Raw genomic sequence first — 26,757 nt, 5'->3', positions numbered from 1 at the left:
TATTACCTCAGTAAATTAAATTAGAGAAGCATTTTGAGCCGGGTGGTGGCGGCGCATGCCTTTATTCTCAGCGTGCGGGAGAGGAAGGAGGATCTCTGTGAGTTCCAAGCTGGGCTGGACTACAGAGTGAGTTCCAGGACAGGCACCAAAGCTATGCAGAGAAACCCTGTCTCGAAAAACCAAAAAAAAAAAAAAAAAAAAAAAAGAAAGAAAGAAAGAAGCATTTTGATTACAGAGAAAGGTAACTGAAGCTGGAGCTCCTGGAAGTGAGGCCTTTCTACCCATTCCTTGAGACAGACACACACACACACACACACACACACACACACACACACACACACGCACAATGAGGCCATGTCGTTCCCCTGCAGAATAGGGCTGTGGGGATGTACAGAGGAAGAATTTCAGCTCAGTGTTTGGATTGTTTGTCTGAGAGCAGCAGACAGTTCAATTCTGTGATGTGGCATAGGAAAGAGGCTTGAACTTTAAGAATGTTCCTTTTCTTTGTTCTCTTACTTTATCCTGAGATTTTAACATGATATTAATTATCTCCACAGCTCATATTAGGTTATACTAAAGAATCTGAATTTCAAATAAGTGTCAAAGTCAGAAAATAAGCCTGTAATCTTTCATAGGCAGTTAAAAAGAAAATGGACTTTTTGAGAATAGAGACTTTTTCCCCTCTGAAATGCTTTGTTACTAAAATAACTGGAAATATCTCATTAAAAGACACCTTGGGGTGCTGGAAATGGCTTCATTGCTTGGTGGTGTGAAACTGTGGGCTCTAGACCAGCAGTGCCTTCAGCTCCCATGCACCCTAATTCTGATGTCCTGGAAAGTCAGCCATCTGTGAAGTCAAGATATGAAGCCAGCTGTTGGGTAGTGTTGGGGACACTTGGTATTTTACTCCTGTAATGCACACTAGGAGCCCGAGAAGGAAAGCTAATTTTGAGTTTCAGGCCAGCCTGGGCTGCATAGTAAAAACTTTCTTCTAGCTCTATGTGTGTTATTCACGGAGTCCTGAAAAAGCAGGAGGTGTGATGTTGTTCCTTACCGAGGCCCATGGTACATGTGTGTAGGAAATTCCTAATTATTGCCATTGTAGCCTCTACCTGTTTTTTTGTGAGATGGAAGTTTCTGAAGTAAATCTTCTATGTTGTCATTTTCCTGTCACTCTTCACTGCCTGAGCTACTGTCACAGTGTTCTAGGATTTTCAATCCATGCATATAGGTAGGAGTCATACACTTGAATACACCATGGTACTTTTACTACAACCCAGTACCTACTATTTATCCTCTTTCTATTTTATTGAAGGGCTTCAAGCGTACAGACTGAGCTGAAACATCCTCATGGTGCATTTCCATAAAGCCCTACCTGCATTCTTCAGTAAACATGGTATTATACATACTTTGCGATCCATCCACTTTTCCCCTCTCCATCTATATATCCATCTTTCTTTTCCTGAGGGGGATTTTCAGAATGAGTCACTGACTTCCTCTTAAATGCAGACAACTACCTAACTGGAGCTCATATTCATATATGACTATGATTCATTCTCACAAAATCTACATACAATGAAATGCACAGGTAATTGGTATATCATCCATCACTTTGTGACAAATATTTGTACCTGTAAAATTCAAATCTATCAAGATATTAAACATCATTGTCAGTTTTTTTTTTTGTTGTTGTTTGTTTGGTTTTTGTTTTTTGTTTTTCGAGACAGGGTTTATCTGTGTAGCTTTGGAGCCTGTCCTGGAACTCACTCTGTAGACCAGGCTGGCCTTGAACTCACAGAGCTCCACCTGCCTCTGCCTCCTGAGTGCTGGGATTAAAGGCATATGCCACTACCGCCCGGCCATCATTGTCAATGTTAAGAAATGCCTTCTGGCCCTTTCCAGTTTCTCATTAGCAGTGCTTGCCAGAGGAGTGTATTGGTGTAATTTTTTTCACCAAAGATTGTTTTCTCTTTTACGTGAATTACATAAAGAGACTGAGACAGTATATTCGATCTATGACTCTCCATGTGATTGCACAAAATAGCCTTAGGTCTTTTTAATGATCAATCATTCTCAATAGGAAAAGCTTATCATTTCTAATAGCTTATAGTTTCTATTTTCATGAGACCTAAATTTTACCTGACCTCAGAATCTATCCTGAGGGTTTTTAGAGTAGTGACTGCCCACTCTCTCAGTATCTGTTTAGGAACATGAGTGAAACCATGCTTACAGCTGCTGCTGCTGCTGCTGCTGATGGTGGTGGTGGTGGTGGTGGTCTTGGAACAGGTACTGCTCTACACAGAATAATTTATTAAGTGTTGTACAAAGTATTATATTTAAATTTCCTGGGGGAGCATAGCTGTAATGTAAAGCGATTTTTCTGATGCAATTCATTGATAATATTTTCTGTGTGTGTCCTATTCTCTGTGGCCTCCTATTTTGGTGGGAACTGAGAACTTAAGATGTTAGTATTATTTGCTTTTAAGTCATTTTTATGTGCTGTTTCCTCACCTGAGAGTTTGTTTACAGTTGCCTCAATGTAGAAAAAATAGATGGTTCTTTCCATTTTTATTTCACTTTCCTTTTCACGTTTTCTTCCTTTGTTTCCCTTTTAACATATAAACCCAAAGCTAAAATTTATTTTTGTAAATTTTTAAAGTGTGTTTAATACTGTTTTCTTATATACACATATCATCATAAACTTCATCCATGTGAGCGTTCTCCCTCTCTTCCTCTTCCTCCATCTCTCTGCAAAACTCAAAGGACAAAAGGGCTTAGAGTAAAACACAAGTTTCTCTCCCTACTTTGCCTAGCCACCTGTTTCCTTTCCTGTGAGGCATCTACTATGACCAGTGTCTTGGTCCACACTCAGTATGCATCATGCAAGTCTTCTGTATCTGTATTTGCTCACTCTTTAGAATTGTACCTGAAATCAGGACTTGAGATACTGCACTGACTGTCCGACAGGAGGAGCAGAGGCAATGAGGGTAAGCTGATATGCATATACACTGCTGCTAAGGTTGTACTAGGCATTGTTCTGCCTTCACATTTCAGCTTCCATGCTGAAATAAGGAACCTTTTCTTGGTCTGTTTGGTATCATATTTTGGACACTGGTAATTGTAAACAATGGTTCTTTCTTGCCCACAAGTTCTCGAATAACCATTCAGAGACTTATATTAATTATAAATGCTTGGCTAATGGCTCAGACTTAGTACCAGCTAGCTCTTACATTTAAATTAACTCATATTTCTTTGTTTTGCCATGTGGTTTGTGGCTTGTTACCTCATTTTCTATGCATCTTGCTTCCTCAGTGGCTGGCTGGCTGGCTGGCTGACGTCTCCTCAACTCCCGCCCTTCTTCATCTTCCTCCTCAGTTTGATTGTACCATCTAACCTTATCTTGCTTCACCATTGGCCAAAACTACTTTATTATCAACCAATGAGAGTAACACACATTCACAGCATACAGAATGACATCTGACAGCAGATAATGGTTTTTATTATTGATTTTACTTTTTACAGTGACTGCCAACCATTGTGCTGGAGTTTCTTCTTGAACCGGAGTGTAGGAAGTTTGGAAGATACATCTGAGAAATCACACATGTTAGAAGCTTCATTTAGGTATTGGCCATGAAATCATTTGTAATGTAATATACTAGCCATATAAAGTACATTTAAACAGAAACACATAGAACAAGGTTATGTATTGATCAGGTGGCAATGATATGACTGGGAGCTTCTGGGAAATCAACCCTGTATTTCCTCTATGTGCACATTGCTTCTTTATTTGTTAAGTCTGTAATCACAGGGGCTTTGTAGGATGATATTAACTATCATGAGTATCTTCTGTATATTGGTAATTTAAACACCTTCATTAATTAGTTGTCCTTAAAAAAACCAGTGAGGTTGTAGAGAAATAGAAGATGATTTTTAGGTGGAGAAGAGAATATCTAGGGATGGCTGAGGCTGCTGCTGTCTTTCTACTATGCTTAGGCTTATAATGTACTGTGTGCATTATAATGATCTTTGAATTAATAATTTAAAAGTGATGTTTGGGTCTATGCTTGCAGTTGACTTTCTATGCTGACTGTACATTGCCTTTTCTCACTACTGTCTCTTGAGATCTGCTATGGATAGCAGCTGGTGACACATAAAAGTCATTGTGAGGTGAGTGGATGTTATGGGTTCTTGACTAAACAGTAATTTGGAAATTTATCACCTTAGATGTTCATAACAGAGTTGCTCCTTTTACTTGGAAAAAACATCCCTTTTTAATGACAAAGTTTTTACCTTGTCCTCAAGTGCCTTAAGATCTGACAGACCAGACTAGTCTTAACTGATACAGTATTTTCATGAGCCATGGTCGACCTGCATAGAAGAAACATACCTATAACAAAAATGAGATAGCTCAGTACCCACCACCTCCCCCTCTTCCTCGTCATTATTGTTATTTTATTTTTTTTGACAGGTTCTTGCTGTGTAACTCAGGCTGGTCTGGAACTCAAATTTTTCTACCTCAGTTTCTGAGTGCTGGAATTATAGGCGCATACATCCAGTTAAGACAGTTTTTAATGCAGATAAAACATTAATGGAGTTTTGAATCATGTTAATGGGAAGATGGCTTCCATTTTGGAAGAAATCATATAGAGAGCATATTGAAGAAAACATGGTAGGTGGTGTTTGTTGGTGAGGCCAGGCAGTGGGCATTGCATGGTGGGCTGCAGCCTGGACGAATCATGACCGAGTGCTTCACTGTAGCTTTATCTTGTCTGTAGGTGGGACTTTGTGTTGTTTTCAAGTTTGAAGGAGTAAGAAATGAGCTGTGGAGGCTTTGAGGGGGGTGCTGCAGTTGCAATTGTATGAAGGTACACTGGAGCGTGTTGGCCTCTGCTCACCAGTCCTGGGCTGTGGGACTAGATGTGCCCATGCGCTGTAACTTACTCTCTTCTCTACCAGAGCCAGCATCCCAGGATTTTATATGCAGTGAACTTATTTGGAGAATTGTAGATTAAAAATCAGCTTATTTAGAATAGTTAGGAGAAAAAATTTAACCCAGAGCTTATTTTTCTGCGTAGCAGTAATATTTCTAATTTCTTAAAATAGTTTTTTAATATGAAATTAATGAGCTTACTTGAAACAATTTTTAATTTTATTTGCCATTACCATTCTGCTTGCTAAATGATTTCTGGGTGAAAATCTTCTCTTTCATTAGCTGAACATTTAAAAATATAAAATTGTTATGTATATATACATTACTAAAGTTATTATGAAACTTTTTTAAATGCTAGAGTTTGTGGATAATTGCAATGTTTCTCCCCAAATGTGGACTATATAGAACTATAGTCCAGTTAAAAAATTTTTTTTGTAGCAAATAAGGTAAGAAAGAAGCTGATAAATGTTGAAATTAGCCATTAGTTTGCTATTTCACTTGGGTTTTTTGAGATAGTAAGAGCATGAGATATTTTTGTTTTGCTACTTGTATATACTGGTGTACGTGCATGTGTGTGTGTGTGTGTGTGTGTGTGTGTGTGTGTGTGTGTGTGTGTTGTGTACCTTGTACATGTTGAGTTTTCCTCTGGCATATTTAGGAAAGTACTCATATTAATAGATACTGATAACATGAACTTAATTTTACATGACACTTTGAAAAGTTAAAAATAGTGAAAAAGTGATTGAGAGTCACATCACTTCCAAATATGGTGATATCCTATGTCACTTATTAACCAGCATTCAAATTAATTTGTAGAATCATTGGTCTATAGTCAATCCTTCATGCATTCATTTAATTGAGTATCTTAACCTTTTGGCTTAAGATACCAAATTGATTCCTCTTGGAACTTGTGTTTAAGTATGGAAAAAAAACCTTTCAAAGTGATATTGTCCTTTTGTTTTTGTTTCCATCACGTGATAGTTTTCTCATGAGTGCTCTTTTATTTTTGAATAAATAAAGATATTCCCAGTTTGAAAAACACTTTCAGAATTCTCATTATTGAAACCATGGCATTTATTATCAAAGACTGATATTCGCAGTCACTTTTCAACTGAGTTATACTGATGAAAAGATTTTTCTGAATGGGCATAGGGGATTATGCACACAGATAATAGTTGTGTTAATACTTGCTTCTCCCCTGCTTTTCCTCCCTCAGACTTAGTGTTTTAATAAGACATTATCTACACAAAAGGCCACAAGTACAAAAGACAGAAGTATCAAGGGATTTCTCAGGCCTTTGATCCATATGCCCTGGTCCTGTCTTTCATCGGGCTATTTGCTTTCTGTAGCTGTCAAGTTCATTCATAATTGTCTTGACAAATGGCAATCTCATTAATATTGTAATGGGCCTTTGCCAACCAGTGGAAGCCATGTGCCTCAGGCGGCATTGCCCAGTGTCTTTTTCTTGCTGATGGTTATAAATCCTGCCTTTAAATATGCCTTGAAGCCAATGATAGGTAAATAAATCACCATTTGAGCTAAAAATTACTTACATTTATACATGCAAGCCAGGAGCAATGATATGTGGTAAGAGGCAGCTGGTGTTTAACAGTTGGAGACCCTCACATGTATGTGACCTGCAGTTGCCTTCCCTGAGAGCTTCTCCATTGTCTCATATATGCTCTGGAGTCAGTCAAGAAAACACATGGTGATGAGTTATTTCAGAAGAATTCATTCACTAGATGCTTGTCAAGGATGTTGAAGTACCCGGGATAGAAGCAAGGTCACTGTTAGGGCCTGCTATCATTTTTAGGACTCAGCTGAACCAGATTCTGTGAAAAATATACCTGTCTAAATAGACAATGCAAGGAGAAGGTGTGTGTGTGTGTGTGTGTGTGTGTGTGTGTGTGTGTGTGTGTGTGCTGCTGTCCATACAACCTTACATGTATTGCTATGTTCTCCTAAGCAGTTCATGGTTGATAGTTTCAAAGTACACATCTGTTGATCATATAGAGTGTGAATGATCCTGCTGAACAACTTGTTTCGTGTTGAGCTCATGGAAACAGTTCTGTGAGCACTGTGGAATGGGAGTTGTTAATTCGTTTTTGCAGTCATTAATTTTGAAGAAATACTTTCTTGGTACAGGTACTTTGTGCGCTTTACCACCTCACAGAAATAATAAAATGACTTATTTCTGCTCCAAACTTGTTACTTTTTTATGGAACAAAATCCATGTTCACAAGTGATTACTGACTGGATCATTTGATGTAATGTGTGATTATTTCCATTTTAAACATTTGTTTTGTTTTCAGTGAGGCCCATAGAAGATGAGTTTTTTTTGGTGCTCAATTAGTCGATGTATAGATGCAGCAAATTATGTTCCTGAGAACATTGAAACTGGCTTCTTGGTGATCTTGGTACATTGCACAAAACTGTTCCTGTGTAACCTCTGAGGTGTACTCCAAGGTTGAGATGTGGCTATCATTGTGTGGCTTTGGCTCTAAAGACTGACTTCATGGCATGTGGTCTTTCTCTCCTCTCAGAAAGAAGCCCCTCTGGCCAGGGTAGCTAGGGCTTATGCATTTTAATCTTCTTTAATTTTAAAATTAATTAATTATTTTGTGTGTATGTGTGCCTTGCAGGCATGTATGTCTGTGTACTATGTGCATGCAGTGCCCTCAAAAGCCAGAAGAGGGCCTTAGATAACCTGGAACTGGATTTACAGAAGGTTGTGAGCCACCATATGGATGCTGGAGATCAAACCTAGCTCCACAGAAGAGCAGACTGCTCTTAACTTTTGAGCCATTGCTCCAGCCCCCACCCCACCTCCTCCATTTTAAAGTTTTTGGCATTTGTCATATTTGACCAAGTTTTAGCTGTGTGTTTGGCTTCTTTAAGTTCTTTGGTTCAGGAAAAGTAAGCATTTTGTAATGTGATCTTATTTTCTCTAAAAATGACATGAATTCTAGAACTGATTCTCCTAAATCCATCACATGCCCTTGCTATCAATCTGTTTTATTTTTGCAGTTATTCTGAGTTACATTTCCCTTTGGTTAATGTCATTGATAATCTAGATCTTGTTAGGTTTCTCTTGCTGAGATAAACACCATGACCAAAGCATCTTGAAACGAAAGGGGTTATTTTATCTTACAGTTCATACTCCATCACTGAGGGAGGTTCAGGTAGGAACTGATGCAGAAGCCATGCAGGAACATTGTTTCCTCCTCATGGATCACTCATCCTGCCTTCTCTCATCAATCATTAATCAAGAAAATGTCCCAGAGGCAGGCCCACAGATCATGTTTTTGGAGCTTTTTCTCAGTTGAGGTTCCTTCTTTTTTTTTTTTTTTTCCGGTTTTTCGAGACAGGGTTCCTCTGTGTAGCTTTGTGTGTGCCTTTCCTGGATCTTGCTCTGTAGACCAGGCTGGCCTCGAACTCACAAAGATCCGCCTGCCTCTGCCTCCCAAGTGCTGGGATTAAAGGCGTGCGCTGCTGCTGCTGCTGCTGCCGCCGCCGCCGCCGCCGCCGCCGCCGCCACCACCGCCACCCGGCTAGGTTCCTTCCTCTTAAGTGACCAAGAGCTAGGCAGCACAGGCAAGATGAGCTGAAACTACTTCAAGGTATTTTAGTTTTTGTTATTAATTAAAATTAGCCAGGCGGATCTCTGTGAGTTCGAGGCCAGCCTGGGCTACCAAGTGAGTTCCAGGAAAGGCGCAAAGCTACACAGAGAAACCCTGTCTCTAAAAACCAAAAAAAATAAAAAAAATAAAAAAATTATAATACCGCTCTTAACATCTGTATTGAAACATCAGAATTAATGGAAATTAATTAATGTTTATGGAAAGATAACCTGCTGGACTCATTTTTCAGTACATAGGTGCAGAGTAGTAAACTCTGTGCATGTTGTGGAAAGGATTCCAAGAGGAGGCAAGAAAAGTAGCTTGGGACTGGGCCACAGGAAGTCTTGACTTAGCATTCGGACTATGACAGGTTTCCCAGCAGAAACCCAATGTGGACATGTGTTTAGAAGGTCCTCATGTTTTCTCCATTGTTAGAGTAAAAAGGTTAAAGCTGAGAGAAGGGGCTCATTGGGGCCTGGCTGACAGCAAGCAGTGGACTTAGGACCAAGGAAGCCTGTGCCCAAGGCCTCTTATTGTAATTCTCAGGTCTGAGAAAAGCCCCGAAGAAAAATTGGTTCCAAAACTTACTTGAGTACAAACTTTGAACTGATTTGGGTTATGAATTTTTGTGTGGAATAGATCATAGCAATCTCTGCTGTTTCCTTCTCCCTCCCCCTCCCCCTCCCCTCCCCCTCCCCTCCCCCCCCCTCTCTCTCCCTCTGACTTTGAACTTAATTGCAGTATTAAAATGTTGAAGGAGTTGGCAAATGGGAAGCCATGAAAAGGGGACCTGGGAAGGTGTGTTGGCGGCAGCCCAGAGAATACAGTCGTCACAAACTGGCTGTGAGATGTCTTAGTACAGCAGCACTGCGGGGATTTGGCTGAGCATGCGCAAACTGTGGCGTTTGTACAGTGCCAGTGGTTGCTGAGAACAATGCCAACAGGAATGGATTATAGAGCTGGTAGGGAAAGTTGATTGATTGCTGCATTAGTAGGGTTTGGATGTGAGGACGTGAAAGTGTCCAGTGAGTGGTTTTTACTACAACTTGGAATACAGGATGCACTGTCAAGGGGGAGGTGAGGAAGGATTGTCCCATAGGAGTTGACTAAGGCTTATGCCAGTGCTGCCGGCACACCTAAGTAAAGTTGACAGAGGAGGATACAAAACACCCACATCAAGATTTCTGAAAGGAGTATGTTTACTTAGGCTTTATTATTTACCTATGAAGCCATAGGCTGCTGGAGTGCATATTTGCATATCATTTCAATGGTGCTCTGTAGGCGCTCAGTGAGCTAAGCTGGGCTTGGGAATGTGAAAGTAGATCTTAGGCAGCTCTTCATTCAGCCTACTTTTCTGCTTACTGTGAAAAGTCATGTCTTGGTATTTGATCTCTCAACAGTGAAATGTCTTTATAAGATAGATAGCCTAGTGAGCAAGGAATCCTGAGTCTCCTGAGGAACAGGTCTGCACAGATTGAAAAGCAAAATGAAATGATAGGTTTGCTACTGATTGCTAGCATTCCCAGGCCTTCTGAAAGAACTCAGCCTTTACAGTGCTGCTTGTGCTGTTACTGATGCTCCACCCAAGGAGGCAGTGTTAACAACCACTGGATCTCTGTGATTTCAAGGCCAACCTGGTCTACAATGCAAGTTCCAGACAGCCAAAGTTATTACACAGAGAAACCCTGTCTTGAAAAATAACAACAAACAAACAAACAAACAAAAAAACACAAAACAACTGCTGGATTCTGACTGTGACCTACTTTCTCACTATGCCCCAGCAGCCCTGCATATGGAACCTCTTGGCTAACAGGCCTGCCTTAGTTTCATCCAGGTTTTTAATGAACCTTTTCCTTACAAGTAAGAAGAGTTTTCTTCTTTAACTAAGATGCCACATAGCTTCTGAGGTTTCACACATATTAAAAGTTTCTTGCTGGGCGGTGGTGGCGTACGCCTTTAATCCCAGCACTCGGGAGGCAGAGCCAGGCGGATCTCTGTGAGTTCGAGGCCAGCCTGGGCTACCAAGTGAGCTCCAGGAAAGGCGCAAAGCTATGCAGAGAAACCCTGTCTCGAAAAACCAAAAAAAAAAAAAAAAAAAAAAAGTTTCTTTTATGAATATAATTAAGAAATGTATTTACAATTAGACCAGTTTCCTAAAATTTACTTCTCAAGAAGTGGCACTGGGTAACTGCTGTTGTGTTTATGACAGCTGATTTATGGATGAACAGAGAAAGTTGGTCAAGTATAAAGTTTCCTACACAAGCATTCTGCTTTTATTCACATAAGTAATGGTGTAGGTGGGCACCATATACAGTTATCTTGCCAAGGATGTATTTGCACTGACACTGTTCTTTAATGCAGGCCATATAGTGTCTAGAACACAACTGGACAGTTTCAAAGAAGGTTTTCTTGTAATAGCTATGTTTTCAAAATAAACTTTAAAATACAATAAACATGCATTTAGAAAATTTAATAGAAGTATAAAATAGAATAAAGAACCAGTGGTAACTGCTATTAAGCTTTTCACATAATTCTTCCCATGGTTTTTATGTCTAGCACATAGTATTATAGGCAACCATGTATTTGGTTTGTGTGTGTGTGTGTGTGTGTGTGTGTGTGTGTGTGTGTGTGTGTAGAGGTGGAGGGGTTTGGTTTTTTTGAGATAGGGTTTCTCAGTGTAGCTTAACTGTCCTGGAACTTGCTCTGTAGACTAGGCTGTCCTGGAACTCACAGAGATCTGCCTGCCTCTACCTCCTAAGAACTGAACTTAAAGGCATGGGCCACCACTGCCTGGCTAGTTGGGGCTGGAGAGATGGCTCTTAGGTTAAGAACACAGGCTGCTCTTTCAGAGGTCTTGAGTTCAATTCCCAGCAACCACATGGTGTCTCACAACCATCTATAATGAGATCTGGTGCTCTCTTCTGGCATGCAGGTGCAGAACATGGTATATACATAGTAAGCATGTATTCGTATAGGTAAGGTTTTATACATACAATTATACGACCTAAATTAACATTAGTATATTGTTTCATCTTTAGGATTCTTTCCAAAATTTGTTGTATTTAATGACTACATGATATTTTATTATATGGTTATTGTATAAGTTGCTTAATTATTCTTTTGTTTTGGGATATTCATACTGTTTTTAACTTTTTTCTATATAAATATCATTAAATAAAACTGCATTTTTAACTCTTGCCTTAATTTTGGTTTTTCTTATGATAGCTTTCATCACTGTGCCAAAGAGTGTGAATAGTATTAAATTTCATGATAGTGCTGAATTGCTTTCTAGAAAGCTTGTGCCAATAACTCTCTCACAGGTAATAGAGGAAACTGCCTGCTTAGAGAATTTTTGTTATTCATCCTTGTCAGCAGGATGCAAAACAAACATACTCTCTTGATGTGATCTTTTTTGAGTGAAATGGAGACTAGTAGAGTAAAATGTATGTATTTATTTTAAAACAGTCAAATTTTATATTTTTTTACCATATAGACTATATATTAATTATATCTGTCATTATAGCATATGTCTGATGGATTTTGCATAGTGATGACCTTGTGTGGACTATGGTTACTCACCATTGATCCTTTTCAGCAAGGCAATTGTAGTTCAGAGAAACCATTATTCTGGTAAGTTTGTGAAGTGCTTAGGTTTTCCAACAGGAATAAAGGAGGTGGAGAGAGGACTGTGGACCCATTATAAAGTTCACATTAGGGTTAGAGAAAAGGCTCAGCTGTTAAGGGCATGCACTATTCAAATGGAGAATCCAAGTTTAATTCCTAGCACACACATTGGGTGGTTCGCAACTGCCTGTAACTCCAACTTCAAGGGATCAGACATACTCTTCTGGCTTCCCTTGGTTCATGCATTCATGCTCAAGTGAATGCATGCACACACACAACTAAAAAATAACTAAAATCTACATAATACGTCCCCAATAAACTTTACATCAATTACCATTTTATTTTTCAGTCACTGTGCTAGATTTGGGGTGGTAAAGAAAGTTTCTAGTATTATTAATGTGGACAACCTTTAAATTTGAGGTGTAATCGATGGCAATAAAATTGATGCTTTAGGTTCTTCCTCCTTCTGTGTTTTTGTGGCAGTGTGTCTGTTCAGCCCAGGATGGCTTTGCCTTGAACTCATGATAGTCTCTCTGCCTTACCCTTCTAAATATGGAATTTCCCTGAGTGTGCCCAGTCCCTTTCTACTCACATCACTCAAAAGATAGCAAGAGTGGCTACTTGAGAGGATGATATTAAGGATGCCAATAAGTTCTCCTGATGTAAGCCTGAAGTCATAAAACCTTCCCTCAGCTCTGTGTGGAGGAGGTAGTTAGCATCCCTTTGTGGAGGCTTGACTTCCTATTGACCTTGCTGTCTTAGCCTGTGTTGGATCAGGTGATTCAGTGAGTAGATGTCCAATGTACTTAGGTAAATTAACTATTAGCAGTTGTAGCTGCCATTTATGGAGAGTTTTATATGGTCCAGGTACTGTTGCAGTGTCCTCTGTCAAGGTCCTTTTTTTGTTGGTTTTTTGAGACAAGGTGTCTCTGTGTAGTTTTGTGCCTTTCCTGGATCTCGCTCTGTAGACCAGGCTGGCCTTGAACTCAAAAAGATCCGCCTGCCCCTGCCTCCTGAGTGCTGGGATTAGAGGTGTGTGCCACCATGCCCAGCCTAATTCACTCAATTCTAACAGTGGTGTGGTCTGAAGGATCCTCTAGACTGAGGATGAAAGACCAAGATTATTCTGCTAGTAAACAGTGACGTCAGAAGAAGGAAACTATAATAACGTGAAATAGAAAGACTTTTACCTGGGGATTGGGTCACTGGAATAAGCCATTGTCTTAGTCACTGTTGCTATGTTCTATTGCTATGAAGGGACACCATGATCAAGGCAATTCTTATAAAAGAAAGCATTCAATTGGGGGTTAGCTTATGGTTTCAAAGGCTTATTTAGTTCATTATCATCAAGGCAAGGAGCATGGTGACCAGCATGGCATTGGAACTGTAGCTGAGAACTACATCCTCATTCACAGGCTGCCTGGTTTGAGCTATTTGATACCTCAGAGCCCACCCCTAGTGACATTTCCTCCAACAAGGCCACACCTCCTAATCCTTCTAATTCTTTCAAAGAGTTTTACTCCTTGGTGACTAATCATTCAAATATATGATCCTATGGGGCCCATTTTTATCAGATTACCACAGAATTATCTACTTAGATTACCTGACTAGTTTCCTGCATGTCCTAATTTATAGAATCTGAGCTTTGAACTGAATGACTTCTGGAGGACCTTTCAGACTGAATGTTTTTTTTTTTTTTTTCTATTTATCTGAAGGCTAATCCACATACTGTTGTAGAAGCTAGTTTATGTATTAAGATACAATTTTAAGAATCAAAGTTTTTTTTGCAAGTTTATTACAATCTTGCTTTATATCACTGGGGTCTTTAACTTGGGAAGCTCCTACCTTAGCCTCTTGACATTATGCCCCCCAAGAACCAGTTTTGATTGTTTTGTGCACAGAATTCCTAGGTTTCTACATGATTTACTTTCTCACCAGCAGTGTTCAAATTTTATATTTTAAGAAATTAAAGATTTATTATATTTTCATTTGTGTATCTTTCTGGGTGAATGTATGCTACTTGTATGTGGGTACCTTTGGAGGTCAGATGAGGATATCACATTTCCTGGAGTTAGAGTTCCAGGCTGTTACATGCTGCCTGTCATGAGTAATGGGAACTGAATTCTTGTTCTCTGGAAGAGCAGCAAGCAATCTTAGCTGATGAGCTATCTCTCCAGCACTCCGTCCCCTCGTTTTTTACATTTATTGATTTTAGTGTATTTGTGTGTGTGTGCATTGTGGGTCATGTTTGTGCTGTGATGCCTGTGTAGAAATCAGAGGACAACATTTGGGAGTCTGTTCTCTCCTTTCATCTTGTGGGTCCTGGGGATGGAGTTCAGGTTATCCAGTTTGGCAACAGTGCCTTTACTTGTTGAGGCATCTTGCTAGCCCCAAGGTCTGCTTTGCAGAGTCAATCTCTTACCTCAGTTTTGCCCAACATCTTACTGTTTTGTAGAAATCGTAGCATAGCCAGTTCTTTTATAATTTGCTCATGTGTAGTCCCTCGGCATCCTGCCAACATACAGAAAATCATCGGAACAAACAAGATTTCCATCTATTCTCAGTTCTCAGTCTGGCTTTTTTCTGTTACAGATGTCTAGAGGTCTCTGGGTCCTTTTTACTTCAGCTGAGCTCTTATTCATCGGGCAATGAGTGAAGTACCTTCTGAACAGGGTCTGGATTAATCCTTTATCTGTGAGATATGTGATCTTTCATCTTTTTACTTTATAATAAAGAACCTAAGAGAAGGACTTAAGGACTAAACCACAGGAATACTTCTGTGAAGTTGCCAGCTGGTCATTGTATTTCATTCAGATGCCACTCTTTGTCCTTTGTATTAATGTCAATACGTAATGCATGCATTTATACTTTTTCTACTTTCTGTGTCTGTATAGTCTACACACATTTTTAAGTAAGGAGATTTTTACTAACAGTGCATATAAACTCAGTGAGTTAAGTTACAGTAAGGGCTAGCAAATGTTTTTCATAAAGGACCAGATCATGCTGCAGGTAATTTACATCTTGGGGGATGTTTGTATGTCACTCTGAAAAATGTCCTTTGCTGTGTTTTAGGAAGTTTTATGTATAAAAACAACCAGGGGCCTATTTGGCCCTTGTTTCACATTGTTTTGTTCATTTATTTAAATATTTATTTCATTTCTAACATTGAAGGTTATGAATTTTATTTTGTTTAATTATTCAATGCACTGATGTTTGGCCTAAATTATTTGGGTAAAACTAAAGTTAAGGGAAGTAACTGTATTGGAGAGACTTGGGCCTTTGAAAAGCACTTAAATTGCTTAGAGTTCTGAATTTTGTTTACTGGGTGGGCAGAGACATTTGCATTAATTACTGCGTATGTACTGGCTTTCATTTCTTTTTTGGCAAGTGGCTATGAAGGATTCTTACCCAGTGCTGTGGATAGGGGACGTGCAAGTACACTGCACCAGTAGAACAGTGCTGTCTTGGAATGCCTTCCTAGGCCTCCTGTGTTTTCAGATGACATCTTTCTTATGGAGAGCTTTGGTAGAGGCAGAGGGAAGTCTTTCAATTCATAACAGCCAAAAAGCTATCCCTACATTTGTCCTGCTTGGAAAGAGATGATAATAGAAAGAATGAATTACTGTTTCAGTATGGAGAATGAGAGTGTGGACATAAACTAGAGCTGAGCAGATGGACCAAAAGTTACAAAATGAGAATGAAACAAATTATGCTTTAACGGACAAGCTTGACACGTGAGAAGATCATTACAGGATGTTAGGATAGCATTCATCTATGGAGAAACAAGACATTGATAAAGTAAAACACTGTTGGCAACCATGAATAACTGTATAAAGGCACTTTTTTAAGCAGTCCTGCAGTTTGTATAACAGCATATGCTGTGGAAGAAAGAAATGTTTTCTTGTGTTTGCCAAGAGTTCTGAGCTGGCTAACTAGCAGCCTATCAGTGTGGCTTTGTGCTGGGATGCTTAAGGCTGCATGTGCAAATTTGAAATTCGTATCTACTGCAGGGACAAGTTACTGAACAATGTAGATGGGAAGACAGATTTCAGCTGAAGCTCGGCCAAAACCACTTGAGGCAACCCTGACAAAACACTATCATGTGCGTGAATCTAGTCTGTTCCTGGGTATCTCTGAAAGCTTCTCCGTCATGATAGTTCTAGGGACAGGCTTCTGGGAAGTTAGTCTTACTTGCAGTTTCAAGTCTGGCAATTATGCAGCTCAGGTCCATGTGAGGTAGGCTTTTGTGTACCACGGAGTTATGCATTCTTGGTGGAATTGCATGAATCTTGAAGAAAGTAACCAAGTTGTATATTTTAAATTATCTCAAAAAATTTCAAATGAAAGTTTGAAATTAAAAAAAAATGAGTGACTTAAGTTTAAGAACTTAAATTATTTTTGAACTTTCAACTTTGATCTCTAGTTATCCTTGTTAATATGGTCCCTGAGGGAATTCAAAACTGCTTTTGTTGAAGTAAAGTATAAGCAATGTTAGTAGAGCACAGTCTTTCCACTATCAGGCACAGAGTTTGGGTATCTATTCCTGGATATTTATTATTTTCTTTGAGAATTCAATGTCCTAATCCATATGACTGCCGAGGCTACTCTTAGTTGGGAAATTCTACAGTCTTATTAAATTCTGTGCATTTTTCTTTTCTTTCTTTCTTTCTTTTTTTCCCCCACATCCAGGTCAATCCTCTGTCTTCTGTCAACTTTGTGTCCCCTTTCCAGTAAATTCTCTTGTGTCGGGCTTACTGTGTGCATGTATTCCAGTAGAAGCTGTGTTTTATGAGGAGGAATAGTCACTGATGGAATGATGCAGAGGGTTTTAGATTAAATGTCATGACTAATAAGAGCAGAGAAGATTGAACATTCACAAATATGATTTCTGCCTACTCTTCGCATAGTCTGTTACTTAGTATTAAGTTTCATTAAGTATATTTTTATTTTTTATATTACTGAATGAAACACTCAACCATCTAAAGTAGTAACTTTATTTAGAAGATCTGTATGTATCTGCATATGTTGGTGTGTGTGTGTTCATGTGGTTGTGTGCATGTATGCATTTGGGTACATATGGTAGCCAGAGGTCAACATTATATGTCTTCCTCAGACATTTTCACATTGTTTTTGAGACAGGGCCTCTCATACTTTCCACCTTATTTTTCAAGACAGGGTCTGGCAGTGAACTTGGAACTCAACAGTTCAGCTAGGCTGACTTGCTCATGAGCGCCTGACCCAATGTTGGCTCTACAGATGCTTGCTGATGTGCCTACCTTTTTCACATGGGCACTGGCGTCCAAACTTGGGCTCTATACATGCATGACTGGTACTTTATCAACTGAGCCATCTCCCAAGATCCTATTCAAAATGGCTTTTCAAAGGTGTAATTGATGGCTTTTTTTTAACAATTCTGGGAATTATTCCAGAAGGCAGAAGGTACTCTCTGTAAAAGGGAAACAGGACTTCGTAGTTATGAGGGTAGATAGCAGAAAGATAAAGTGTGGGTGTTTACTATTTTCTCATATTGCCCATCAGAAGCCTTAATGTGAGCCTATACTTTCTTTAATGAATGAATCCAGCTCTGTAGACTCTAATAACTTTTAGGTGATCCTTCTAAAGATTCCTTTGGTGTTACAGTTTAGTAAAAGTAAAGATAGTTGTCACATAGAATGTTTTCTCCATGAGAAATTTGAACAAGGCCACATGATGAAGGCTTTTTTTCTACAGTTTAAATAATTTAAATGACAGAGAAGGACACCTAGAGATTAGTGTCCTATAAGCACCTCCAGTGTTCTTCTGATTTAATGCAGTAAACACTAAGGCTTTGTGAAACACAATTCTAATTAGTCTTATCAATAAAAACCTAGAGTCAGATATTAATTAGGGTGAAAGCTGAAAGATCAGAGGAGCAAAGGAGCAGCCACAGTCACTTCTTACCTCTACAAACCCTCAGTCCTAATGGGGGCTGAGATCCTGTCCCCACCTCCTTATATTCCTGTTTTCATTTCCCTAGTGCTGGGATTAAAGGTGTGAGCCTCCCAAGTGCTGGGATCAAAGGCATGAGATCCCAAGTGCTGGAATCAAAGGTGTGAGCCACCATCACCTGGCTCTGTCTCTATTTGAGACTGGTTCAATCTCATGACAGCCCAGGGTGGCCTTGGACTCCTGATCTTGTTTCCTTCTCCCACGTGCTGGAATTAAAGGAGTAAGCCACCACTGCCTGGCCTCTATGGTTAATTAGTCACTAGGTCTGCCCCCGATCTCCAGGCAAGCTTTATTTGTTAGAACACAAACAAAATATCATACAACAGCCTTGTCTTAGTGTGTTTTGTTTGTTTTATTTAATTTATTAGTTGAAATTTTGAGACAGGATCTTACTATATAGCCTTGACCTTCCTGGAACTTGCTATGCTAGACCAGGATGACTTCAATTTTACAGAAATCCACCTGCCTTTGTCTCCTGACTGCAGGTGCCTGGGTACCACCATGCTAGAGTCATTTGTTTTCTTGATATAACAGAATACCACAGATTGAGTAATTTATAATAAAAGGGAACTTGTTTCTCACAGCTCTGGAGTTTGGGGCTAAAGATCTAGGCACTGGCGTGAAGCCAGACCTTTTTACTTAGATTATCTCATGGAACAAGAGAGAGGACAGGGTTTGAGCTTATCTCTGTATGAGAAGCCCACCCCTGTCCTAATATCCCACTCTTGTGTTCTGGAGGCAGAGCCCTCATGCGTTGCACTTTTTAATACTATTAGATGTCAGTGAAATTTCAACATGAATTCTGGGAAGAACTTTCAAATTACAGAAGCTTGTCAATAGATTTTCTGAATTGTCTTTCTGTGGTGTGAATGTGATGGCAAGGACACAGGTATGTCATTAGGAAAGTAGTGAACCTGTTGAGAGAACATAAGGACATATTCCTATTGTCTACAGAATGAAACTTGTGCTTTTCCTGTGTGTTTTTTCCAGAATTTGCGAGAAGCTTCTATAATGGTCTGTTCAGCCTTCATAAGAGCTGCCCACCAACACATTTACCTACTAAGGAAGGTCAGTCATGTCTTCAGATGCCCTCAGCATCGGACCTGGGGCTCAAGGCCAGCTGCTTCCCAGTTCGTTGCCCAAGCTGCTCCGGGCAGTGTGGTAGAGGTGCTGGGAAAATCCTACCCTCAGGATGACCACACCAACCTCACCCAGAAGGTCCTTTCCAAGGTGGGCAGGAACCTGCACAACCAGAAGTACCACCCTCTGTGGCTGATCAAGGAGAGGGTGAAGGAGCACTTCTACCAGCAGTACATGGGCCGGCCCAGGACCCCTCTCTTCTCCGTCTACGACCAGCTTCCTCCAGTAGTCACCACCTGGCAGAACTTTGATAGCCTGCTAATCCCAGCGGACCACCCCAGCAGGAAGAAGGGGGACAACTACTACCTGAATCGGGTGCACATGCTGAGAGCACACACGTCGGCACACCAGTGGGACCTGCTGCATGCGGGACTCAATGCCTTCCTCGTGGTAGGAGATGTGTACCGGCGGGACCAGATTGATTCCCAGCACTACCCAGTTTTCCACCAGCTGGAGGGTGTCCGGCTCTTTTCCAAGCATGAGGTGAGTCTTTAGATGTGTCTTGTTGTTGAAGAACATTTGTATTGATGTCTCTGAAGATGGGTGATCATCGAACCTTGAAAAGGCTGTCCTTGATCTTCATTCCCTTTACTGACCCATCCGTTTTTCATGATGTCTTTTGTGCACACTGGCCTCCCAAGCTACAGTGTGCCTGATTTAGACAAACAGTTGTTGTCTCACATCACTGCAAACTGTAAACTTCAAAACAAATTTCCTTTTTTACTTGTCTCTTCTCATCCCTTTTCTCAGTACTGACCTTCTTTACACTGGTTTACTATGGGTAGTGGTTGGTTAGTGGTTCAAATTCAGCCTAATCCAAGCTGAGTGAAGGTACAACTCTAAAGCTGAGTGAAGGCAGAACTCTACAGCTGTGCTCGGGTTGTCCATTTGTGTCAGTGGAACTAAGTGCTGGTCTCCTGCTGCTGGAGAGCGATGCCCCCCCTATGCTGAGGGAGACTGCAGGTGCTCTGGGTTGGACCATCAACTGTGCTTTTGTTCCTCAGCTCCTTCCCCTCCTGCTTGACATTGATGGTGGGGCATGTCTTAATTCTTAGTGTTGACGTGTTTGTTTGGATGCATAGAGTCCTTTTGATTAGAAGTCTGATATTCAGGCCATCCTCAAAAGATTACAAATTCAGATATCTGTTTGATGCTATCCTAATGTGCTGGGTACATATTTATTTTCTCTGTAGTATGAAAGCTTGAGCCTACTTCCAAAAAAAAAAAAACTGTAATAAGCACGGTAGCTCAAGCCTGCAGTAATTCATTTCTTGTGAGGCAGAGTCAGGAGCTGGGCTGTAGGTTCAAGGCCACTCTGGGCTGCATAGTGAGACCCTGTCTTAGAATAAACAAATTAAAGAAAAAAATAATTAAATTGCAGCATTACTTTTCTTTCAGATATGTTAGAGACTGTTTCCATCTTTTCTTGTAAGAAACAGGGAAAGTTAGGAAGTTCAATTATTTAATATATGTCTGTAGCAACTCCTTCCAAACATTTTTCCACTGGGAAGGAGAATTGGTATGGTCACAAAACTCCTTCCTGCAAACCCAGCTTGATGGGCTCTTAATGTGAAAACAAATAACATAGGTGTAAGGAAAGGAGCTAGCTACAGAAATTCCTCCTGGCGGGGCAGCGGTGGTATACTAGGGAAGCAGAGACAGGCAGATCTCTGTGAGCTTGAGGCCAGCCTGGTCTATAGAGTGAGCTAAACAGAGAAATTCTGTCTCAAAAAAAAAAAAAAGGAAAAGAAAAGAAAAGAAACCCACCCTGCCCCTGGAGCCCAGAACCAGTGAAAGAAACACAGTTTGGCTCTGAAATCAGAGCCATTTCTGCCCTCGGTCAACTGACGAGTGAAACCAACCAATCTCTGAGCACCCTGACTCTGGAGCCCAGAACCACTGAAAGAAACAGCCTGGGTCTGGGACCCAAGCCACAGTAAGAAACACTTCATCTCTAAACCCAGAACCAAAGAAACATGCCCTGACTTTGAAACCAGTGCCGAAGAAAAACTCTTTGTCGCTAGAATCAGAGCCAGTGAAATAAATATGCCCTGGCTTCAGAATTAGAGCCGAAAAGCTAAGAAAGGCCAGTGAAAGAAAGAAACACAGTTTGGCTCCGAAATCAAAGCTATCTCTGCCCCTACAAAACTAACCAATCCCTGAGCAGAAAATCTTCTCCCTGGAGGAGCTCCGCCCCTAAGAAACCCTTTATAAACCACCCTGCCTATTCAGTTGTGGGCTGTTCTTTTCCACCCTGGTAGAGGCAGCCACTCTCCTGGATTCCTTCCCAATAAATGTCTTTCTCAAAAGAGTCTTGGGTGTGAAGATCTTCATTCGCAGCAGCCGCCGAGAAGAACCTTGCTAAGACGTCCCTTGGGGACTGAGCAGAAAAAACTTAGCAGAGACGTCCCTTAGGGGACTGAGCAAGGTGGAGCAGAAAAAGTAACAACTTTGGCCTGAGTCGCAGGAGATTGCTACATCTCTGCTGGGGGTTACCCTTTAGCCGAGGGAAGCAAAAGAAGCAACATTTCAGGCTGTAGAAGTGGAGCTCTGATGGGAAGCCCCCTTAAGTGGGGGCTGAGCAAAGCCCAGCTGTAGCGGTTTTCCAAGAGAGGAGCCGGATTGCTATATCCTGCGGGGAGACAGACCATCCTCCACCGCACCCCAACTCCAGGTATATCCTGACAGTCAGGATACCTTTCCCTCCAGGGCTGAGCTGTTCCATTGCAGCTCCAGCTGCCAGAGCTGTCCTGGGAGCTCAAGGTAGTGCCTGACTCCTGGAGCACTCAGGATACCTTTTCCCCAGGGTTGCAACACTTGCTTACAATAGGGTCCTTAGACTAAGAGTTTTTATTTTATTATTTTAGTAAATAAGTTGGTGGGAAATAACTGAAAAATACTACTTTCTCCTTTTCTTTCTATCTGCTTCAGAGTAATGTTATTCTTTACATCTGGGACATAGGTTAGCCTTTCTCAAAACAGGCTTCAGAGCTGGATCTGGGGAGCTTAGATGGACATTCCTAATACTTGGGATATGGCTATTTTGCAAGGTAGAAATAATAACACTAGAAAGGATATGGAAACATTAGGGAACTGAAAGGAAACGAAAAGAGAATAGTCAAAGTCTGGAATATGACAAAGTCATAAAATGCCACTAACATTCACCTGCAAGAGATGCAGTGATAATAGTGATGTGATGATGTCCATGGCATGCCATTGGACAAGTGTTCAGTCTGGCTTACCTTGTTAACACAATAAAGAACACACTAATGTGTAAGCTTGCATGTTCTGGTAGAGACAGTTAAGGCTGAAAGACTGACAGTGGCATTTTAATGGGGGGAAATTGAGGTTACAAAAGGAAATGAAATGCATACATGGTATCAACTCTTCTTTGTCTGTATTTGTTGTAATCCAGTCCAATTTTCCAGGTACCATGTGTAGCTACTCTAGTCTGATATTGTGACTGCTTTCTGGCTTATTAATGAATTATGCACCTATATATGTAACTGGATTCCTTTCAGGTTGCAAGGTGCTTCAATTTTCAGTGTTTCATTTATTCTCCTTACTAAAAACCTGTGAGGTAGGTCACCTCACTTCAGCACAGAGAGTCCAAGGTCTGGAAAGGTCTAGTGACCTAGTCGGTCTTGCACAGCTAGTCAGCGGCAGAGCTCAATGGGAAGACAGTCTCCTGAGTACAGTCTTCACCTGCTGTGCTCTGCTGTTCTCTGTGGTACTGCTTGTCAGTGACACTGTTTACGACAGTGCAAGGTTGTTACAGCAGTAGAACACTGGAGAGCGGTCACTTCTGAATTCCTGTCATCCATTGAAGTTTTGATTCTCAATCTTCTCTACTCTTAACCTCAGGAAAGTGTTTTTTCTTGTTTTTATTTTTCTATGAATAATACTTTAAAATTTTAAAACATGTACATATGTACTTAAAAAACAAAATATTGTTTTATTTTCCTAATATTTAATAAACTATTCATTATTATATGCACAAGACAAGTTATTAGATTTATAGAGTAAAAGAAACAATGGTGCTGGGTGTGGTGTATGGGCTAGGAATCCCAGCACTTGAGAGGCTGAGGCAGAAGGATTTCAAGTTTGAGGCTAGTCTGAGCTACATAGTGAGGCCCTGTCTCAAGAAGAAAAAGTAGAATGTGAACTATTGATAATTGCTCAGAAATGAATGAGCAATGATAGCATGTTAATTTAATAATTATTGAAAAACAGCCCCTTTGTTCTTTGAAGAAAGATAAATGAAAGTAACATCTATAACAATTTCTGGGGAGTAATTAACAGGTAAGTCTGCTAAAGCTCTGAACAAGAGAAAGGATAGAAAGAAACATTGAGTACCCACACTTTCTTGAAGTAAAGATTGGGATTTAATCTATACCTTCAGCAACAATGGAGGGAGAAAAGAAAAATTCAGAAAAAGGAGTAATGTAGAAAAAGATCTAAGTTCAACAGAAGTCAGGATTAGAAGATAGAGAGCCCAAAGCATCAGTTTAGTATCAATTCTCATGCATGAATATTCCCACACTAACGTTGGTTAAGCCTAGCAGGTGCAGAAATGTGTGATCAGCTTGGATGTTCAGAGAACCGGAAACCAAAGCACCCTAGATAATGGGGTGAAGGACAGGCAGGTTTGTCTGGCAAATATTTCCACAAAGGTGTCAGATGCAGCAGTATTAACATCAGAAGAATTTATAGAAGAAAAGATAAATGTGGATGAAGCCTGAGATAGGTAATCTAAGAAGCTTTCTGAATTATGAACTTTCATCTGCCTCTGTTATAACCTTGATATATGAAGCAACACTGATGACTTAAAGGTCGAGTTTGACAAATCATGAACATGGTCAAAGACGTTAAATGATTTTAGTCAGAGACCTGTGGATTATCTAGACAAAACGAATAAAGGTATAGAAGTCAGAAAATGTTATTCACAAGCTTGATATATCTTTAAGAATTCTGTGTGTTGTCTCTGTTTACATGTTCTATATAATTAATGAATTCAATATTTGTTTTAAAATGCTGTAAGTATGTCAAATTATTCTAAACAACAACAACAACAAAGAAAGTAGATGGGTGTACAGTTCTGGACATCCCTAAGTCTTTGCAGAAAAACTGAGCCACTGGAGCAACAAAACTAAAACCTATGCAAAATCCAGACATAACTAGATGACAGGGTTCTCCTGAGAGCATCCCTGTGTAGGAAGTCACTTCTACCAGCTGGAAGTTCTGAACTGTGTTAGAGAATGAGTTTATAGAGGAGTAAAGTAGTGCCTGGAAAAAGGAGACCTTCCTACAGAACTGCCCAGAGAGCAGTATTTGGATTACCAAATTTGCTAGTGGCACTTTGACATGACATACTTATAAGATTGTATGTCAGTGATTACCACTATCCTAAGATAAGTACCAGTCAGGGGCTCAGGAGGGAGCTCTGGTTGTAAAGTGCTTGTCATGCCTGCATGAGGTCCTGAGTTCAGTCCCCAGCACCAATTACACTAGCTTTTTACAAAAGCTGTAAGTGGAAACATGCACTTGAAACCTCAGTGCTTGTGAGGCAGAGTAGGCAAGATCCCAGGGCTCATTGGTTAGCTACCCTAGCTTAATTGGTGAGCCATAGGACAATGGGAGATGGTCTCAACAAACAAGGTGAACGGTACCTGAGAAATGATATTCTGGGTTATTCTCTGACCTCAAAGTGCATGTACACTGGCGTGCACATGTGCACCTCCCTATATACACAAAGGAGATGGTCTGTTAGAGGTGTGTCTTCTGATGGGGGTGGGTGGGGAGCATGGCACTGACTCTAAAGACTTGCCATGGCAGTTGGATGTGAACACCAACAAGCTCCAGGTCCAGCTATCATATTATAGGAACTATAAAAAAGAGAGGCACATATGAGGGTATGGCCCAGAGAAGCAGGGCCAAAGCTGACCATGGGGAGTAGCAGCAAGTCTGCTCAGGGTGTAACCTGCAGAATGAAGATGAAGGGAACCAAAAGCAAGTGCTTCAAAATGTTTAGGCAATGGGAGGTGTTCAGGAGTCGAACTCATCATTTTCTACCATGTTGTCAGTGAACTTCTTGTTGGAGCCCATCGAGGTTTCCTAGTGGTGCTACCCAGCAGGACTGCATAAGAGGATGATTGGGCCATGGGCCTGGGTACCAGGTGTTTGGAAGGGTCTACACTTGGTTGTATCTAGCAGGGGGAGGTCTTTTGTCTCACCCCCGGCATTGTTATAAAAACCCCATTTGAATAAAGTTCTGGGCTGGTGGATTTTGACCCAGGCCTACTACCCAAGGCTATCCTGTGTTTCTGTCCTTCTCATCGTCTAGGTATCTTTCCAACTATTTCTCACTTCTCCCTGCTCAAGAGTATCCTGGGGGAAAAGGTGGGGCAGGTCCCCCACAACTTCTTTTCTTGGACAGAGTGTAGAGGGGTTCCTGTGTTCTTAAATGCTTCCTGTGAGTTCTGTGTGTGTCGTTGTGTGCAGTCGGCCCATGGCTCTGTTCATAACCCATTGGAAATCTAAGACTCTCCATTTGTTTTAGTTTGGGAAGTGCCGCTCAAAGAATGAATGACTCAGCTCAAGCAAATGACCAGAACACAAAATATTAGGAAATGGAACTTAGGGATGAGGGAAGGATTGGTCCATCTGATCCTAATGGGTAGATCCTACCAAGGGAAGACATTTTGTAGGGAAAAGGGGAAACAATGTTGAATGTGTTTGAAGATTTGAATACTAATGAAACACCTGCAAGTAAGCTCTTTTCTTTCTTTCTTTTAAAATGTGATGAGAATATAAACTCTTTATAAAGTCTTTATTTTAGACATGCATATTGAACCACCGATATGGAAAATACAGGACTTGGTATTTTCTTCAAAATAATATTGGAAGTGGCTTTAGCATATTATGGTGGATGTAAGAGGACTGGTTGTAAATTATAATTTACTTGAGTATTGTGTGCATGCAGAATCATCTTTTGTGGGTGTGTATTTACATGTGCTTTAGATTCATCTCCTTTAAATCGAAACAAAGAATATTGAGTCCAGTAGTCAAAATGACATTGGCTCAGCGTGTACTCTAAGGTGTCCCATTCTTTTATGGGAAGGTAATCACCAATTCTTTCTGAAAGACAGGAAACATTAACAAAAAGAGTATAAATGGTACACAATAGAAACATTAAATCTGCAGTTGATAGCTTCTCCTTTTTTCATGTGAGTCTTTACCGAACTTGTGAAAGAATTATGTAGTTTGTTTTATAAACGAGACAACAAGACATTTATCAAATTTATCTTATGAGGTTATACCTGTTTATAGTCATGCTAAATTAAAAGGAAACTTTAGAAATTTTATTTTTATGGTTACCATTCATTCTGTTTCAGTGAACAGACAAACATTTATTGAATTAAATATCTACAAATTCAATTCAATATCATCCCATTC

General features: G+C 40.3%; 1 protein-coding gene across 4 annotated transcripts in view; it reads left to right on the top strand.

Annotated features, from left to right (window-relative positions):
* Fars2 (phenylalanyl-tRNA synthetase 2, mitochondrial) overlaps positions 1-26,757 on the top strand; it is a 456,276-nt gene that overhangs the window by 80,941 nt on the left and 348,578 nt on the right. For 2 of the 4 annotated variants that reach the window (XM_028881642.1, XM_028881606.2), the window contains one exon: positions 19,153-19,785. In XM_028881642.1, the coding sequence (XP_028737475.1) occupies positions 19,174-19,785 (612 nt within the window). In that variant the 5' untranslated portion in view covers positions 19,153-19,173. Of the gene's footprint in view, positions 1-2,918; positions 2,988-3,522; positions 3,622-19,152; positions 19,786-26,757 lie in introns of all 4 variants that reach the window. The other 2 variants (XM_028881616.2, XM_028881625.2) reach the window with 2 other exon arrangements.

This window comes from Peromyscus leucopus, chromosome 5, assembly GCF_004664715.2.
Source record: "Peromyscus leucopus breed LL Stock chromosome 5, UCI_PerLeu_2.1, whole genome shotgun sequence".
Classification (NCBI taxonomy): Eukaryota; Metazoa; Chordata; class Mammalia; order Rodentia; family Cricetidae; genus Peromyscus; species Peromyscus leucopus.
The sequence above is the reverse complement of the archived record's forward strand: the minus strand, read 5'-3'. Positions and strand labels throughout refer to the sequence as shown.